This window comes from Oryctolagus cuniculus, chromosome 1 (genome assembly GCF_964237555.1).
Source record: "Oryctolagus cuniculus chromosome 1, mOryCun1.1, whole genome shotgun sequence".
In the NCBI taxonomy this organism is placed as follows: Eukaryota; Metazoa; Chordata; class Mammalia; order Lagomorpha; family Leporidae; genus Oryctolagus; species Oryctolagus cuniculus.
In genome coordinates, this window is record NC_091432.1 from 168030747 (window position 1) to 168051269 (window position 20523).

At 39.5% G+C, this 20523-nt stretch overlaps 1 protein-coding gene across 2 annotated transcripts in view; it reads right to left on the reverse strand.

Moving 5' to 3' along the window:
- Nucleotides 1-577: 577 nt before the first annotated feature.
- Nucleotides 578-20523, reverse strand: part of PLGRKT (plasminogen receptor with a C-terminal lysine) — a 60831-nt gene continuing 40885 nt past the window's right edge. For both annotated transcript variants that reach the window (XM_002708104.5, XM_070051771.1), the window contains exons 4-6: nucleotides 13217-13347; nucleotides 11435-11544; nucleotides 578-1000 (exon numbers count right to left, since the gene is read on the reverse strand). In XM_002708104.5, coding sequence (XP_002708150.1) covers nucleotides 879-1000; nucleotides 11435-11544; nucleotides 13217-13347 — 363 coding nt within the window. In that variant the 3' untranslated portion in view covers nucleotides 578-878. The remainder of the gene's footprint in view (nucleotides 1001-11434; nucleotides 11545-13216; nucleotides 13348-20523) is intronic.

Sequence of the window (20523 nt, forward strand, 5' to 3'; positions counted from 1 at the left end):
ATGTAACTCCAGTTATAGTTCATGACACATAGTAGGAATCAGTAAATGAGTGTTTTATATGTAGGGTTTGTACCTGGAGGACAGACTATAAATAGGAATATTTTAGGAGTGTAGTTTTCCTGGTAACTCTGGAAAAAAAAAGGTGGTGGTGGACATTCTATTCAACCCTATTCAACCTCCTCTCCTCCCCTCCTCTTTTATAACCTTGTCCTGAGTCATTATTTGAATGTTGTTACCTTTTCTCTTTCATAGCTGTTCTTTGCATGTTAAGTATGAATTAAGTGCTAACCTTTTTAAAGTCTTTTAAGAACAGACACTGGAGCCAATTGTACTAGGTTCAAGTCCAAGTCCATATCTGTCTCATGGACCATTGGGATGATCACAGAATATGTACAAAATACTCAGAACAGTGCCTGCCATAGAAAGTGCCGGATACATGTTAGTAGTTAATATTTGTTGTTTTCTATCATGGGGAGACAGGACACAATTGATAATTCAAATAACAGGAGTATTTTGGGGAGCTGAGTGTGACACAGAAAGTGGTGTAACTGAGAACTTCAAGCATCAAGACATTTGCTTCCAAGACTTCAAAACAACATAGTTTATTAACTTTACATTTAAAACACATATATACAGTAAATCTGAAAGTTGTTTAGAGTACCTTTGATTTTGTGCTGTTTATTATAAACTTTATTTTTTTATTTATTTGACAGTGAGAGAGATATTATAAACTTTATTTTTAAATAGTTCAACAAAACTCATATTTTAATATTTTAAAATAAAGGTCATTATATCAAAATCTTGCACATTTAAAAAATTCTAAAAACCATGATTCAAACTGACAATTCTCTGTTTTGATTTGGTAGATAAACATGATTTCATTTGTCTATGAAGAATTTACTCTGTTCCCTTCTGGCTTTTTCAAGGCTTTCAAAAGTGATCATTCCTCCTGGCAGTTGCAACTTACTCTTTTCTGTTTCCAGTATGTCTTCTGCTTCACCTAAATAAAGTACAGAAATAATGTGAAGTGACAAGAGTTGTTAGTGTTTTTTGGCCTAATTACTATGTTCCAGTGCTAGGCTGTAACACTGTATGAAGCTATGTCCCCAAATCTAATAGTTCATTATTTCATCCATATTCCTCAGGAGAAGTAATGCACTTCCTAGAGGAAAGACCATAATGAATTCCAAAAACTTGTAGACAGATCAGATGCAAGAGATTTTTTAAAACATAGAAAAGAACATTTTAAAATTAAAGAGAAAGAACACCAAGATAAGTAGTTCCCTTAAATCAAAGTCAAGATGATCAAAAATATTTGTGTTTGGAATGGTTTGAAATGGGGAAACTAAATATAGCCCTTTCTATTGTCCATTAATATAAAATAAGTGTTAGAGAAACAAAACTACTCAAAACTATAACTTCTTAGGAAACCTGCTTTTTGATCTAAAATTATTTATGAGTACTAAAATTAATATTAAATAAGAATTATTAATATCAAATGTTGTTTAGTCTGTCCAGACATGCAAACACATACACACATTTCTACAAACAATTCTGTCAAAAATATCTAAATCATGCAATGAGTTCTTGGACCCAGTAACAATTACTTTTATTACTGAAGACTAATTAACAAAATTTTTAAAACTGTATAATAGGAGAAGGACGCAAGATGGCGGAATAGGAAGGGAGCACACTGATAGTCCGGGGAGCGATAGTTTAATAAAAGTGGAGATACTGCAGGTTCAAGGAAGAGTAGGGGAGGAAACAGCAGAAGAAACTCTTCCGGAACGCGTGATTCACAGCGAACCTGCATGGAGAGCATGGGAGCCCACAGTTCGGGACACCAGCGGCAGACTCAACACACCAGCGCTGGAATGCGAGGTGAGCCGAACCTCAATAGCCCGAGACACTGGCAGGCAAGCGGAGGGAGGAGACTAAAGGGAACGACCCCTGGGGGGGAAAAGTTCACCAGGCTAACTGGAAGAGAGAGAGAGAGAAAAAAAAAAAAGGTGACTGGTATGGACACGGGTTTCTCTCTCTCTGCTCACCTCTCAAGGGCGAGCAAGGCAAAGAGCAGGCGCCATCTTGGACATACGTCATAAGCAGAGCGACCTCAGGTCTGCACCGGCCCTGAGCCTAGCAGAAAAACCTGACTCTGGGCGGGGCGAATTAACAGGAGATTAGGACCTAGTAAATTTGTGGTGCTACTGAACTGAGACTGTGAAAAAAGAGACGGTGGGGGAGAGAACTCACGGAATTCACATGAGTACTCTCCAGAGACGCTGTAATTCCATAACTTTGGCAACCCAGTGGGAGACTGAAGGAGAATTTGAGCCCACTCTGAGGGCCGAACAGATTCCCTGTGTGGTCCTTGGGAAAGAGCTTCCGATCTCTGGCTCCTGTGGGTATATCATTTGCCTGCTAACTACTTCCAACTTCGTTCAGCTGTGTGGAATTACTTCCCTTTTGAATCAAAAAAAGAAATAGAAAGAGAGAGATTTACCACGCCTAACCTGGGAGTGTCACCTTTGGCACACCAAACAGAGCTCTCAGGCCACACCCATCTCAAGCCCTAAGGCTCCATCAAAAACAGATAGTCCACTTAATCTAGAGTCTTGGTATAACAAGAAAAAGAACCACAGTGAAGAAACCAAATATCTCCAATATGCCAAATAATAAACGCAAAAACCGAGGTAATAAAAACAAGGAAGTCACCATGACACCCTTAAATGAAAAAGACACCCCAATTCAAGATTATGAAGATGATGACATAGAAGAAATGCAAGAAGCAGATCTCAAAAACTTGATAAGAACATTAAGAAGTTCTCAAAAACAAATTCTTGAACTACAGAAATCCTTAATGGACAAGATAGAAAAATCTCTCTCGTGAAAATGAAATATTAAAGAGGAATCAAAATGAAACGAAACAACTAGTACAACAGGAAACTGTGATAGTGACTGAAGTGAAGAATTCAATAGATCAAATGAAAAACACAATAGAGAGCCTTACAAACAGAATGGGTGAAGCAGAAGAGAGAATATCAGACTTAGAAGACAGAGCACAGGAAAGGATACAGTCAGACCAAAGAAAAGAAGAGGAAATTAGGAATCTAAAACATATTGTCGGGAATCTTCAGGATACTATTAAAAAACCCAACATTCGGGTTCTAGGAGTTCCTGAAGGCATGGAGAGGGAGAAAGGATTAGAAGGCCTTTTTAGTGAGATATTAGCAGAAAATTTCCCAGGTTTGGAGAAGGACAGAGAAATCCTAGTACAGGAAGCTCACAGAACCCCTAATAAACACGACCAAAAGAGAGCCTCACCACGACACGTTGTAATTAAACTCTCCACAGTGAAACATAAAGAAAAGATCCTCAAATGTGCAAGAGAGAAATGTCAGATTACTCTCAGAGGATCTCCAATCAGACTCACAGCTGACTTCTCATCAGAAACCCTACAAGCTAGGAGGGAATGGCGAGACATAGCCCAGGTACTAAGAGAGAACTGCCAGCCCAGAATATTATATCCTGCAAAGCTATCATTTGTGAATGCAGGTGAAATAAAGACTTTTCATAGCAAACAGAAATTGAAAGAATTTGTTGCCACTCGTCCAGCCCTGCAAAAGATGCTTAAAGATGTGTTACACACAGAAACACAGACACACGGTCATCAATATGAAAGAAGGTAAAGGAAGGAAACCAAGGAAGGAAACCTCACAGCAAAAGATCACAGGGAATTCAAAGCATATATTAGAACTTATCTTTGGCAAATGGCAGGGCAAAGTTACCACTTATCATTAGTCACATTGAACGTGAATGGCCTGAACTGTCCAGTTAAAAGACACCGATTGGCTGATTGGGTTAAGGAACAAAACCCATCTATTTGCTGCTTACAAGAAACACATCTTTCCAACAAAGATCCATACAGACTGAAAGTGAAAGGCTGGAAAAAGATATACCATGCCAACAGAAATGAAAAAAGAGCGGGCGTAGCCATCTTAATATCGGACAACATAAACTTTATCACAAAAACTGTTTAGAGAGACAAGAGGGACACTATATCATGATTAACAGATCAATACAACAAGAAGATATAACAATTATCAATGTATATGCACCTAACTACAGGGCACCGATTTATCTAAAAGATTTGTTAACGGACTTAAAGGGAGACTTAGACCCCAATACAATAGTACTGGGGGACTTCAATACTCCACTCTCAGAAATAGACAGATCAACAGGACAGAAGATCAACAAGGAGACAGTAGATTTAAACGACACTATAGCCCAAATGGATCTAACAGATATATACAGAACTTTCAATCCTACAGCTAAAGATTTTACATTCTTCTCAGCAGTACATGGAACCTTCTCTAGGATTGACCACATACTAGGCCATAAAGCAAGTCTCAGCAAATTCAAAAGAATTAGAATCATACCATGCAGCTTCTCAGACCATAAAGGAATGAAGTTGGAAATTAGCAACTCAGGAATCCCTAGAGCATATGCAAACACGTGGAGATTGAACAACATGTTCCTGAATGAACACTGAGTAATAGAAGAAATGAAAAGAGAAATCAAAAACTTTCTGGAAGTAAATGAGGATAACAGCACAACATACCAAAACTTATGGGACGCAGCAAAAGCAGTGTTAAGAGGAAAGTTTATAGCAATAGGTGCCTACATCAAGAAATTGGAAAGGCACCAAATAGATGAGCTTTCAATTCACCTCAAGGATCTAGAAAACCTACAGCAAACCAGACCCAAATCTAGTAGGAGAAGAGAAATAATTAAAATCAGAGAAGAAATCAACAGGATTGAATCCAAAAAAATTACAAAAAAATCAGCCAAACGAGGAGCTGGTTTTTTGAAAAAATAAACAAAATTGACACCCGATTGGCCCAACTAACTAAAAAAAGAAAAGACCCAAATCAATAAAATCAGAGATGAAAAATGAAACGTAATGACAGACACCACAGAAATAAAAAGAATCATCAGAAATTACTACAAGGACTTGTATGCCAGCAAACAGGGAAACCTATCAGAAATGGATAGATTCCTGGACACATGCAACCTACCTAAATGGAACCAGGAAGACATCGAAAACCTAAACAGACCCATAACTGAGACAGAAATTGAAACAGTAATAAAGGCCCTCCCAACAAAGAAAAGCCCAGGACCAGATGGATTCACTGCTGAATTCTACCAGACATTTAAAGAAGAACTAACGCCAATACTTCTCAAACTATTCAGAACAATCGAAGAAGAGGGAATCCTCCCAAATTCTTTCTATGAAGCCAGCATCACCGTAATTCCTAAGCCAAAGAAAGATGCAGCACTGAAAGAGAATTACAGACCAATATCCCTGATGAACATAGATGCAAAAATCCTCAATAAAATTCTCGCCAATAGAATGCAACAACACATCAGAAAGATCATCCACCCAGACCAAGTGGGATTTATCCCTGGTATGCAGGGATGGTTTAATGTGCGCAAGACAATCAATGTGATACACCACATTAACAGACTGCAGAAGAAAAACCATATGATTATCTCAATAGGCGCCGAGAAAGCATTTGATAAAATACAACACCCGTTCATGATGAAAACTCTAAGCAAACTGGGTTTGGAAGGAACATTCCTCAATACAATCAAAGCAATCTATGAAAAACCCACGGACAACATCCTATTGAATGGGGAAAAGTTGGAAGCATTTCCACTGAGATCTGGTACCAGGCAGGGATGCCCACTCTCACCACTGGTATTCAATATAGTTCTGGAGGTTCTAGCCAGAGCTATTAGGCAAGAAAAAGAAATTAAAGGGATACAAATTGGGAAGGAAGAACTCAAACTATCCCTCTTTGCAGATTATATGATTCTTTATTTAGGGGACCCAAAGAACTCTACTAAGAGACTATTGGAACTCATAGAAGAGTTTGGCAAAGTAGCAGGATATAAAATCAATGCACAAAAATCAACAGCCTTTGTATACTTAGACAATGCCATGGCTGAGGAAGAACTTCTAAGCTCAATCCCATTCACAATAGCTACAAAAACAATCAAATCCTTGGAATAAACTTAACCAAGGATGTTAAAGATCTCTACGATGAAAATTACAAAACCTTAAAGAAAGAAATAGAAGAGGATACCAAGAAATGGAAAAATCTTCCATGCTCATGGATTGGAAGAATCAACATCATCAAAACGTCCATTCTCCCAAAAGCAATTTATAGATTGAATGCAATCCCAATCAAGATACCAAAGACCTTCTTCTCAGATCTAGAAAAAATGGTGCTTAAATTTATATGGAGGCATAAGAGACCTCGAATAGCTAAAGCAATCTTGTAAAACAAAAACAAAGCCGGAGGCATCACAATACCAGATTTCAGGACATACTACAGGGCAGTTGTAATCAAAACAGCATGGTACTGGTACAGAAACAGATGGATAGACCAATGGAACAGAATTGAAACACCAGAAATCAACCCAGACATCTACAGACAACTTATATTTGATCAAGGATCTAAAACTAATTCCTGGAGCAAGGACAGTCTATTCAATAAATGCTGCTGGGAAAATTGGATTTCCACGAGCAGAATCATGAAGCAAGACCCCTACCTTACACCTTACACAAAAATCCACTCAACATGGACTAAAGACCTAAATCTACGACCTGACACCATCAAGTTACTAGAGAACATTGGAGAAACCCTTCAAGATATTGGCACAGGCAAAGAATTTCTGGAAAAGACCCGGGAGGCACAGGCAGTCAAAGCCAAAATCAACTATTGGGATTGCATCAAATTGAGAAGTTTCTGTACTGCAAAAGAAAAGTCAGGAGAGTGAAGAGACAACCGACAGAATGGGAAAAAATATTTGCAAACTATGCAACAGATAAAGGGTTAATAACCAGAATCTACAAAGAGATCAAGAAACTCCACAAAAACAAAACCAACAACCCACTTAAGAGATGGGCCAAGGACCTCAATAGACATTTTTCAAAAGAGGAAATCCAAATGGCCAACAGGCACATGAAAAAATGTTCTAGGTCATTAGCAATCAGGGAAATGCAAATCAAAACCACAATGAGGTTTCACCTCACCCCAGTTAGAATGGCTCACATGCAGAAATCTACCAACAACAGATGCTGGAGAGGATGTGGGGAAAAAGGGACACTAACCCACTGTTGGTGGGAATGCAAACTGGTCAAGCCACTATGGAAGTCAGTCTGGAGATTCCTCAGAAACCTGAAGATAACCCTACCGTTCGACCCAGCCATCCCACTCCTTGGAATTTACCCAAAGGAATTTAAATTGGCAAACAAAAAAGCCGTCTGCACCCTAATGTTTATTGCAGCTCAATTCACAATAGCTAAGACCTGGAACCAACCTAAATGCCCATCAATGGTAGACTGGATAAAGAAATTATGGGATATGTACTCTTTAGAATACTATACCGCAGTAAGAAACAATGAAATCCAGTCATTTGCAACAAAATGGAGGAATCTGGAACACATCATGCTGAGTGAAATAAGCCAGTCCCAAAGGGACAAATACCATATGTTCTCCCTGATCGGTGACAACTGACTGAACACCAAAAAGGAAACCTCCTGAAGTGAAACGGACACTATGGGAAACGGTGACTTGATCAGCATAGCCCTGACTGTTAATGAACAACTTAATACATTATCCCTCTTAGTAGTTTTTTTGTCTGTTCTACTTAATATGACTGGTTTAATTCTGTAATTAATACACAGTTATTCTTAAGTGTTGAAATTTAACTGAAATGTGATCCCTGTTAAACATAAGAGTAGGAATAAGAGAGGGAAGAGATGTACAATTTGGGACATGCTCAAGCTGACTTGCCTCAAATGGTAGAGTTAGAAACATACCAGGGGACTCCAATTTAATCCCATCAAGGTGGCATGTACCAATGCCATCTCACCAGTCCAAATGATCAATTTCAGTTCACAATTGATCATAATGAAAGGACTAAGAGTCAAAGGAAGCACATAAACAAGTCTAGTACCTGCTACTACTAACTGATAGAATAAAGGGGAGAGTGATCCAACATGGGAAGTGAGATACTCAGCAGACTCATAGAATGGTGGATGTCCTAAACAGCACTCTGGCCTCAGAATCAGCCCTAAAGGCATTCAGATCTGGCTGAAAAGCCCATGAGAGTATTTCAGGCATGGAAAGCCAAGACACTCTGGCAAAAGATCTCTGTGAGTGAGATCCCAGTGGAAAGAACAGGTCTTCAAAGAAGGAGGTACCTTTCTCTGAAGGGAGGAGAGAACCTCCACTTTGACTATGACCTTGTCTAAACAAGATAAGAGTCGGAGAACTCAGAGGGCTTCCATAGCCTTGGAAACTCATGACTGGAGCATAGGGAGATTACTGATGCCATAGACAGGAGTGTCAATTGGTAAAGTCAACAACAGGAGTCACTGTGCACTTACTCCTCATGTAGCATCTCTGTCCTTAATGTGCTGTGCATTGAGATTTAATGCTATAACGAGTACTCAAACAATATATTTCACTTTGTGTTTCTATGGGGGTGCAAACTGTTGAAATCTTTACTTAATACATACTAAACTGATCTTCTGTAAAAAAAAAAAAAAAAGAAATTATCAATTCCCAACTTGACTCTCACTGGGATTAAACATGACAATAGGTCTGATCTGATTTCATCATCATTTAAAAAAATCATCTATTATTTTTCACTTTATGTTTCTGTGTGGGAGCAAACTGTTGAAATCCTTACTTAATGCATACTAAGCTGATCTTCTGTATATTAAGAGAATCGAAAATGAATCTTGATGTGAATGGAAGGGGAGAGGGAGTGGGAAAGGGGAGGGTTGCGGGTGGGAGGGACGGTATGGGGGGGAAGCCATTGTAATCCATAAGCCGTACTTTGGAAATTTATATTCATTAAATAAAAGTTAAAAAAAAACTGTATAATACATGGTCTTTACATTCAATAACTTGCCCTTTCTATAAGTACTATTATGTCGCTCCCCCTCTTCGCGGAGGAACGACACAAGACCCTGCGCTGTTCTTTTGTCTACTCGGCCCTCCCCGGGTTTGCTGCTGGTTCTTCCCGGGTTGGCCACCGTCCCTTCCACCTCCGTGGAAGGGCGGTTCCCCCTGCCACATTCCCCACTTCCGCGGGGGAGCGGCACACCGCCGGCCGGCTCTCTCGGGGGCTGCTCAGGTTTTCCCCTTAGATGTTCCTGGTGCATGCCGTCTCTCTCCTCCTTTATAGTCCTCCTCCGCCATTCCCAACTCAGCTGCCCACATGCCGAGTATGCTGCTCTCCTCCAATCAGGAGCAGGATCAGCTCCTGGAGGTCATCACTCAAGTTGGCGAGAGGCAGCTGCGTAGAAGCTGTTTTCTTCTCTCCCAGCGCCATATTGTGGGAGAGCAGATGCATAGAATAAGTCTTAATTCCAGTAACTTAGTCTAGTCCGGGTTGCTCCCCACACTATTATAATGTACTATTAAATGTATTTGTTTACCTTTATTGGCACTATATACATATTTATGGAATATAATTTGATGTTTGAATACATGTGTATGTTGTATATTGATCAGATTGGTGTAGGTAGAATATCCATTGCCATATCAGACCAGTGTGGTAGATAATGATAGACCCATAGCCCAGGAAAGGACAGGCTGGTAAAGATGAAGTTTAGTAAAGCACTGTTACCATTATGCTCCAGGTTGAAGGCTCAAAAAGATGAGACACAGGGATCTTCATGACACTGTAACTCCCCAGAGAAGTGGTAGCAATTTCGAAGACAGAGATTTCCTAGACTAATGGTCAACTCTATCTCCCTGGGAGAAGAATGGCTACTATGGCAGCAGTAGCAAGGCAATAGGAGCCAGGAGACTGTTGTAGCAATGGTTTGCTAGTAAATATGTAACAAGTAGCTCTCCAGAAGAATAACTGTATATAAATTATTATAAATTTTACTGATATAAAATATAATTAGCACTTAATAAAATGTGTAGCACTCTTTTCTTTTTCTTTCTTTTTTTTTTTAATTTGAAAAGCAGAGTTAGTGAGAGAGAGAGAGAGAGACAGAGAGAAAGGTCTTCCTTCCGTTGGTTCACCCCCAAATGGCTGCTACAGCCAGCACACTGCGCTGATCTGAAGCCAGGAGCCAGGTTCCCCCTCCTGGTCTCCCATGTGGATGCAGGGGCCCAAGCACTTGGGCCATCTTCCACTGCCTTCCTGGTCCACAGCAGAGAGCTGGACCGGAAGAGGAGCAACTGGCACTAGAACCCGGCATCCATATGGGATGCTGGCGTCACAGGTGGAGGATTAGCCAAGTGAGCCACAGCGCCAGCCCTGTGTAGCACTCTTAATGATAAATTCTAGATAGCAAATTGATTCTTATAGAATACTTGCACCGATTTTTGCTGAACTCTTGAATTCATAGCTAAATTATGGTTGCAGTTGATAAAGCTATAATTCCAATCTAAATGATGGTTGGTGTTTATTCATTGTACATTAATGGATAATATGACAACAAAATAATGATGACATATATTGAAATTTTACTGGTTTAAGAATACTGTGAACCACCTCATTGCAGGATCAGGTAATAGTTATTGAAAATTGGAAGAATATAGTGACCATAGACACCACACACTCTTAAGCTTAATCTACATTACTAGCACTTTTTTTCTTCAATTGCTGAAGTGTAGACCATAGGTTGGCAAACTTTCTTAAAGGGCCAGAGAGTAAATATTTCAGGTTTATAGTCATGCCTTCATTTCAATGATTTAGCTCTGTCATAGTCACAGATAAGCAGTCATAGCTAATACATAAATGAATGGACACAGATGCATTCCAAAACAGCTTTATTTTAAAATACAGGTGGCTGGCCCACAGGCTACAGTTTGCCAACCCCTTGTCTAGACAGTCAACAAAATAAGAAGTCAAGCCCTGATTTTGGCATTTGTAGATTTCCATAGTATCAAGCTACCAATGGGATGTCACTGAAGTTGGAGACACTGCTGTATTTTTATATCTGTAAATTGGATTTGCATTTCTACCATACAGATATAATTGATATAAATAATATTAGTATAGACAATAGTAAGATAATTAAAAACAGAGGAGTTTTAAGTATTTATTACCTGTTTTTAATGTAATAATAGTATAATTTAACTGTAAGCTTATATAACTTAATTTTAAATAAATGAACATGTTTAACAACTAGCTTAAAACATTCTTGAAAATTTAAATCCGTTCTTCAGAACTAGTATAAACTGATACAGTGATACCATTGTGTATGAGGGAGAAGAAATGTTGATCATTGGAAGCCTGGAAAGAGACTTTTGCTGAAGCTTCCTAGGTTTAGGGGATTCTTGAACCAGAAAATTAATCAGGAAGTAGAAACACTGGTTTATCAAAGACTCACCTTTCATTCGTTGTAGAAGGGTCCCATAACCCAAGTCACATTGGTAGATGAAGATAAAGCTTAATGGAACAATAGGGAGGAGAAAGGCTGGCTTCTTTCGTCTCATTGCTCTGTTTCAAGAATAAAAAGCAACCAATATCAAGGACTAACCTACAAGTATATACCTCCATTTGAAGAAAAAATTACCTGCTTTTGGAAGAAAGTTCTGCATTTTGGAAGTTACGTAATTCATTTGAGCCTTCTATTGAACTAGGATTTTCTTACCTAGTATCCCTCACCTGATTCTACAGTTCCCATGGGCAGGGTCTATGATTTGGTCATCTTTATTTGACTCTGAGGCTCAGACTCATTTCTTAAAAATTTTTATTTATTTATTTGAGAGGTAGAATTACAGACAGTGAGAGGGAAAGACAGAAAATTCTAACGTCCGCTGGTTCGCTCCCCAATTGACCACAATGGCCAGAACTGAGCCAATCCGAAGCCAGGAGCCAGGAGCTTCTTCAAGGTCTCCACACAAGTGCTGGGGCCCAAGAATTTAGACCATCTTCCACTGCTTTCCCAGACCATAGCAGAGATCTGTATTGGAAGAGGAGCAACCAGGACTAGATCCGGTGCCCATATGGGATGCTGGCACCACAGACGGGGTCTTTAATCCACTGTGTTGCAGTGCCGGTCCCTCAGACTCATTTTTTAAATGGTAAGAGACGTGATCATTTAAGCTACTGGTAGGGACATCTATGTCCTCTATCAGAGTGCCTAAGTTTGATTCTCAGTTTGGTTCCTGGATCCAGCTTCCTGCTAATGCAGGCCCTGGGAAGCAGCAGTTATGTCTCAAGCAATTGGATTCTTGCTTCCCATGTGGGAGATCAAGATTGTGTTCTCAGGTCCTGGTTCCAGCCCTGACCCAACACCAGGCAATGCAGGCATTTCTTTTTTCCCCTCCCCCTCCCTGTCCCTCTACTCTTCCCCTCTCCCTTATCCCTTTCCCTCCTCCTCCTCCACCTCCTCTCTCTCTCTCTCTCTCTCTCTCTCTCTCTCCAAGCTTTCTTCTCCCTCTCCCTCTCTCTCTCTCCCTCCAGGCTTCTCCCTCCCTCCCTCCATCTCAAATAAATAACAAAAATTTAAAATGAGTGAGTATCATTTATGGATTGTGGAGATAAACTTGTAGAGGCCTCTTATCTAAGTATCAATTAGTCCTTTCTCTAACTTATAAAGCAGAGAAAATGACAGAAGAAATTTATGAAACTAAATTAAGAATTAACTATTACTATCCTGGTTCTACAGAGTTATCTCCAAAGACTAAGCTACAAGAGCTTTCTTTGTTTACATATATACTACTTGGACTGAAGTTCTGTCTTGGCCCACTTAATAATATGGTAATGGTAAAGACAAAAAGAAGTAAATTATTTAAGAAAAAAAAATTTTTTTGACAGGCAGAGTGGACAGTGAGAGAGAGACAGAGAGAAAGGTCTTCCTTTGCCGTTGGTCCACCCTCCAATGGTCGCCGCGCTGCGGCCGGTGCACCGTGCTGATCCAAAGGCAGGAGCCAGGTGCTTATCCTGGTCTCCCATGGGGTGCAGGGCTCAAGGACTTGGGCCATCCTCCACTGTACTCCCGGGCCACAGCAGAGAGCTGGCCTGGAAGAGGGGCAACCAGGACAGAATCCGGCGCCCCGACCAGGACTAGAACCCGGTGTGCCGGCACCGCTAAGCGGAGGATTAGCCTATTGAGCTGCGGCACCGGCCCTATTTAAGAAAATTCTAAAGTAAATAGCAAACTTACCCAGCTGTTAATGAGATGGTTGCAACGCCAAAAAAAGTTCCAAAATACTTGAGGAACTCCCGAGACCAAGCAATCTGCATGGCCATTTGTCTTTCCCTCATTTCATTCTGCAACATTAGCTGCCTTTCCAGCTGAGGACAAAACAAAAGACAGTGTGGTTATTCATCTTTGAATCTGAACACAGAATTAGCAGTCTGCTTTTCCAGTGGATTTTTTTTTCTTTTTTTCTTTTAATTTTTTTAAACTTTTATTTAATGAATATAAATTTCCAAAGTACAGCTTATGGATTACAATGGCTTTCCCCCGCCCCATAACTTTCCTCCCACTCGCACCCTTCCCATCTCTTGCTCCCTCTCCCATTCCATTCACATCAAGATTCATTTTCAATTCTCTTTATATATAGAAGATCAATTTAGTATATATTAAGTAAAGATTTCAACAGTTTGCACCTACACAGAAACACAAAGTGTAAAGTACTGTTTGAGTACTCGTTATAGCATTGAATCACAATGTACAGCACATTAAGGACAGAGATCCTACATGAGGAGTAAGTGCACAGTGACTCCTGTTGTTGACTTAACAATTTGACACTCTTGTTTATGGCGTCAGTAATTTCCCTAGGCTCTTGTCATGAGTTGCCAAGGCTATGGAAGCCTTTTGAGTTTGCCAACTTCAATCTTATTTAGACAAGGTCATAGTCAAAATGGAAGTTCTCTCCTCCCTTCAGAGAAAGGTACCTCCTTCTTTGATGACCTGTTCTTTCCACTGGGATCTCACTTGCAAAGATCTTTCATTTAGGTCCTCTTTTTTTTTTTGCCAGAGTGTCTTGGCTTTCCATGCCTGAAATACTCTCATGGGCTCTTCAGCCATATCCAAATGCCTTAAGGGCTGATTCTGAGGCCAGAATGCTGTTTAGGACATCCGCCATTCTATGAGTCTGCTGAGTATCTCGCTTCCCATGTTGTATCATTCTTTCCCTTTTTTATTCTATCAGTTAGTATTTTCAGACACTAGTCTTGTTTATGTGATCCCTTTGACTCTTAGTCCTATCATTATGATCAATTGTGAACTGAAATTGATCACTTGGACTAGTGAGATGGCATTGGTACATGCCACCTTGATGGGATTGAATTGCAATCCCCTGGTATGTTTCTAACTCTACCATTTGGGGCAAGTCCAATTGAGCATGTATCTTTTCATCAATTTTTAAAAATCTCTGTAGTTTGACCAAAATCCCTCTGGACAGCTATCCCCAATGATACTTTGGCAGTGAAATCTTTCTGGAATATCTGTTGTGCACAGAATAGATACTGATACTCTGTTTCTGTATTCTGAGGTCTTGACTGCATATGATCTGTAGCCTGTATTCAAACTTCACATTTATGTCTAGTTTTTTCTATTATGTGTGAGAAAAGACCTTTAGGTCTTTAAATGCAAAAACAGCTTATTGGAATTTAAAATTACTGCTTTCATGGAAGTAATTTTGTCTTCCAAATCCATCTTACTCCAAATTTAAATTCATTTGAAGTATTGAGTCGATATCACAGCATGATATGATGGTAGAGGGGTGTTATTTGGGAACATAAATAGATTTTTCTTTGCCACATATATCTTACTGTTTCAGGTCCTTCACCACTAGTCAGTGCCTTTTACCAGTTTTATAGCCCAGAACATAAATAGAGAATGAATATCTGCATGGAATTTTTTTAAGTGCACAGGAGAAGCAACAGACAAAAACTTGGGCCATTATTTGAGAGTGTCAGGTTTTGGAGAGAGAAGTATTGTGTTGTAAGTTTTTTTAATTTGTTGTTTTAATTCTGAAATCATGCACTGCAAATCATTACCCAAGCTAGAGAGCAAAGAGCTTAGAATTCATGGTGCAAACCATTGGCTGGGGAGAAAAGGGTAATGTGACTTATTTTTTCCTCCATGTCCTGTTTCTACCTTGGGGAGGGACAGGGAGAGGAGAATGGAAGCTTAGATATAAAAATGGGGCTTGCCTCCTTGTTCCCTCTTGGAGTTTGAAGAACTGGGGGATGGAAAGGAAATCTCAGATGGATTTGGGGATCCCCAGAGAGGATGTGTGGCCCTAAATCCTGTTGGGAATTCTTGGAGCTATCAGTTACAGTAGAGCAGAAGCAGATGCAGAGCAGATTGAGGCCTAGCCCGAGAGGCCACTCTAATTGCCCTAAGCTGCCAGTGGGTCTGGAGAAAGGTTGCAGTGTTCTTGTGTCACTTGGAGAGGAGCCCAGAAGGCAGTTGAGAATTGCAAGCAAGTAGCTTATCAGACATTCCCCTCAGCTTAGGACAAAAGGACCTCATAACAGACCCGTGGGTAGCAACCCTAAGTCCGCAGCTGGGCAAGAGCCAACTGGATATCAGAGGATCAACAGCACCCAAAAGAGAGGAAGTGATAGCTAAGCCAGCCTGCAACTTTGTCAGTGGCCCTCAGAGAAATGACCTGGCACTTCCCAGGTTGATCCAACAAAAAACAAGAGCAGAAAAGTATCTTTCAAACATATGTAACTTTCCTAATGCCTGGGCCACCTGATATCACCTAGACCAAACTTAGATTGTTCCAGGGAAAAAAACAAATGGAGAGGGAAATGGGGATAAAGCTGAATTCAACTATTTATTCCCAAAGAAGTTTTAAACTAGTTCAGTCATGTTGACTTGTCCAAATTACATTTGTCCTCACCAGTAGAAATGGCAGTTCATTTTGAGCTCTGTTAACAAGTAAAAAATATGTTGTGTTTTGCATATATAATTAATGTGTGAAACTCACCCTAGCTACATTACTCATAAAACTTAATTCATAATATTGTCCAAGGTGATATGAGTATAGCAATTAATCATTTATGTTTTTAATAAAAGGTAGCTAGATCTAGACAACACATAGCAGGGTCTGGGACCAGTGGTTCTGAACTTGGCAACCAACCTGTGAGCATCTGGGGAACTTTTCAAAGTCCTAATACCCAGACCCACACCACAGATCAGTTAACCCAGATGGGACTAATTAAATCATAATCTTGATGTAGATCAGGTCTTGTATTTTGAAAAAGATTACCAGGTAACTCCAATGCGCAGCCAGGATTGAGAATCACTGCCTGAGATGAAAGAACTCACAGCCTTGGTTTGTTGCCTCCAAATAGCAAGGTGAGACATCAATCTAAAAACAAATCCCCTGGGAACTCCTAAGCGTTTATGAGCAGAGGGCTTTTTAAGGGTTTTGGACCTAATGTGTGTAGTAGTATTGTGGTGAATCCATGACTCTCTGCATTTGTCAAAACCCATAAATTTTTACTATATAGCATGAACTTCAGTGTATACAAATTTTACCAATAAACCAAGAAGTCAGGGGATATCCAAAATTGAATGGAGACCATGACAAAATAATCTGATTGTATTGCATATGTCTGAAGTAACCTCTCTGAAGAGGGGGAAATATACTGATCTAACTTTGGAAAATGGTATTTGGACTGGAAACTTCAAAACTAAAGACTGAAAGAACTATACATAAACATTGTACTCTAGCGGATAGCGCTATTTCTCACAGAGTATAGGTTAACAATTCTGAAACTGCTTTACTTGTCTACTAGAAAGGAACAAACAAGTAAATTGATAACAAATGGTTCTTTAACTCCCAGACATGGCATGACCCGTAGAAGTTATATCCCAATTTACCTTCTTAGCTTCCTGTCTTGCCAATGCTTCCCTAGATTCCACCTTGAAATCCTCATGGAGGCCAAACACAGTTACCCTTTCAGGTCTTTGTTCTCACTAAAGAACATAGACTTGGGAGTCACATGAACTTTGGGCTCAAATTCTAGTTCTATCATATGATTTTGTACAAAGTCACCAAACATTCCTCCTGAACATTTTATCTTAATAAGAAAGAACTACATTTTTATATTATGACCTGTTCATTCATGCTGACTTATTTTGCTGAAATTAAAAATCTAATTTGGGAAAACTGATAAACAGGCTAAGATGTGAAATATTGAACACAATAATGGTTTAGTATCAGCCAAAGGAAGAAGAGAAAGAGCCACAGAAAAGGCCAAACTTGTGGACAGGAAAATGCATGAACATTCAGAAATGACAGTGCCATCACTGGCTCAGCCTAAAGGAAGGCAGCACTTCCCATCTCAAATCAAATAGAAAATTAATTCCAGATGAATCAATGCCTAAATGTACTAAATGAAATGATAAGTATCATTAAAGCTTAGAAGCTGTTTATATAACCTAAGGAGGAAAAGATCTTTAAAAATGAAAAATCTACCATTTTATACAAATGACCATAACTATTATTTAAAAAAAAAAAATGGGAGGGATGGAGGAAGGAAGGAAGCAAAGAAAAAAGAAGGAAGGAAATAACCACTGTTGGCAAGGAAGTGTAGAAACTGGAATACTATCTTGTTGCTTGTGGGAATGTGATTCCTTAACAAACTAAACATTGAACTAATATATGATCCATTAATTCCACTTCCAGGTATACCCCAAAGGAATGAAAGCAGAGATTTAAACAGATATTTGTATAGTAATGTTTATTGTGGCATTATCCACAATAGACAAAAAGTAAAATCAACCTAAATGCATATCAACCAATTATGAGATAAACAAAATGTGAAATAACTTGTGTCTGTATGTGTGTGTGTGTGTGTGTGTGTACATAATGGCAATATTATTCAGCCTTAAGAGGTAAGAAAATTTTGACCCACACTACAGCATGGATGAGCCTTGAAGACATTATGCTAAGTGAAATAAATCAGTCACAAAAGATGGATATTTTATGGCTTCACTTGTATGAAGTACCTAGAGTAGTCAAATTCATAGAGACAGAAAGTAAATTGTGGCTGCCAGAGGCTGGGGGACCAGAGGACAGGGAGTAAATGTTTACTGGGTAGGGAGTTTCAGGTGGGGAAGATGCAAATGTTCTGGAAGAGGATTTTGGTGATGGTTGCACCAGGCAGTAAAAGGGACAGGCATAGTGAAAGGGTTCAGTGTGAGCTTTGCAATCAAACTGCTTACATTTGTGTCCTGATGCCACTTTTTAGCCTTGAACCTTTGAGCAAGTCTCTTACTCTCTCTGTACCTCAGTCTTCCCATGTGGAATATAGACAATATTAGTAACTACCACATGTGGTTGTTTTGAGAACTTCATTATTAGTCATATCAGCATGTAGCAGGAATACATGACTGAATTTGGGAACATTAAAATTTATAATGCACCTACTTTTTGATCCAATATTTCCACTTTCTAGCAGTCAGTTCTCAATAAAAATCCACTTCTCCTCCTCTTCCTTCTTCTTCTCCTCCTTACTTTTCCTCCTCTTCCCTCTTTTTTTTAAATTATTTATTTATGTATTTGAAAATCAAAGTTACAGAGAGTGTTAGAGAGATGGAGAGATCTTCCATCCTCTGATTCATTTTCCAAATGGCCACAACAGCCAGGAATGGGTCAGGGCAAAACTAGGAGCCTGGAACTCCATCTGGGTCTCCCACATGGATGCAGGGACCCAAGGGCTTGAGCCAGCTTCCACTGCTTTCCCAGGCACATTAGCAGAGATCTGAGTCAGAAGCGGAGCAGATGGGATTCAAACTGGCACCCCTACAGGATGTTGGCATTGCAGACAGTGCTTAACTTGCTATGCCAAAATGTCAGTCTTTTCCTCCTCCTTCTTATCATCATCATCACCATCATCATTTTCATCATTCCTGTGTAGCTATATGTTCTAATGTAGAAAAATCTGTATTGTTAAATAGATGAAGCACAGTATAGAAGAGGGGATGATATGTCACCATTTGTCATTTGAGGCTATACACATATGCATGCAAATACTATTATATATCCATATTAAAGTATGCCAAATTGTATAGACTGTCTTTGAAAGAATGTTTAAGAAAATAGCAATACGGTAGACCCTGTGATATAGTAGGTTAAACCTCTACCCGGTGAGCAGGCCCTTCACTTGTTTCTTTTAGGACCCTATTATTTGGAAATTGGTCTAGACACATACATAGCAATAGTAGTTTTTAAAAGTATGTTAAGAAAAAAATAACAGAATAAATTAATAAGATTTCCCAGCATATCTTTGACATGTGCCAAATCACAGAGAAACCATACCATTAAGGGAAGAATCTAATTCAAGGCAAGGCTGCCATCCCAGCCACTCCTCCTTGACCTATCTACCCTGTACACAAGGCTCAGCAGTGCTTCCATGCCTATGGCAAAGTACAACCTGAGGGAAAAGTAATATTAGCCTTACATCTTTCTTCTTGAAGTGGCAAAATTTTAAAAATTTTATACAATAAATTATTGGCAAACAAAGTATTTGTCACTACTTTTCATTCACACACCTTTTTCGCAATGTATTCATAAACCATGCACAATCTGGGTGCAATGGATAGAAGACAGCCCCTACCTTCATAGAGCCTACAGTGTAGCAAAAGAAAACAGACACTAAATAAGAAATTCCAATGGTGGTGAACAGAATTATTATGACAGTTATATTTCATGGTGATATGGGAGTACATGGTAGGGCTTCCAGAGCTAATTGAGATGTCCTGTGAAGCTTCTATGAAGAAATGAAGCTGAAGCTGAGAAGACCTGTAGTAAGGAAAGGGATGAGGGATGGGAATTTGGGGAGCACTTCAAGCACAGGGAACAACATGGGCCAAAACCACAAGAGTAAGCATAGTGAATTTGAAGAAATTAAATTAATACAGTATCAGTTACTGAAAAAAAAAAAAAAAAAAAAAAAAAAAAAAAAACAGGAGAAAGTCAAGTGAGGTAACACAGAACTGCATGGTTAAGGGATTTTTAAGCCATGATGAAAATGTTGGGCTTCATTAGAGGGCCATGAATAGTGCCATGAGTGTGATCAGATTTGCATTTTAGAAGGGTTTCCTGCTGCACCGTGTAGAACAGCATAGAGAGACTAAATCCAGAGAGACCCACTAATTTGGTCTCTACGTTAGACAGGCAAGAGCTGCTGTGAAGTAGGGTGGCAGAGATGGGAAGAAGTGGAAGGGCTTCAAAGGGCATAGAATCAGTAGCAACCAATGAGAACTTTGTTGTGGGGGAAGAAGGAAACAGAAGAATAAAGGTTGCCTCCCTGTACTAGGTTGAATGACTGTCCACATCCTAACTCCCAGATTATCAGCTTATTTGGAAAAAAAGAGGTTTCACAGATATAGTTAAAGGCCTTGAAATAAGATCATCCTGGGTTATCCTAGAGGTTTTAACTCCAATGACAAATAATGTCTATAAAAAAAGTACAAAGTAGAGATGTGCAGAAGGGCAC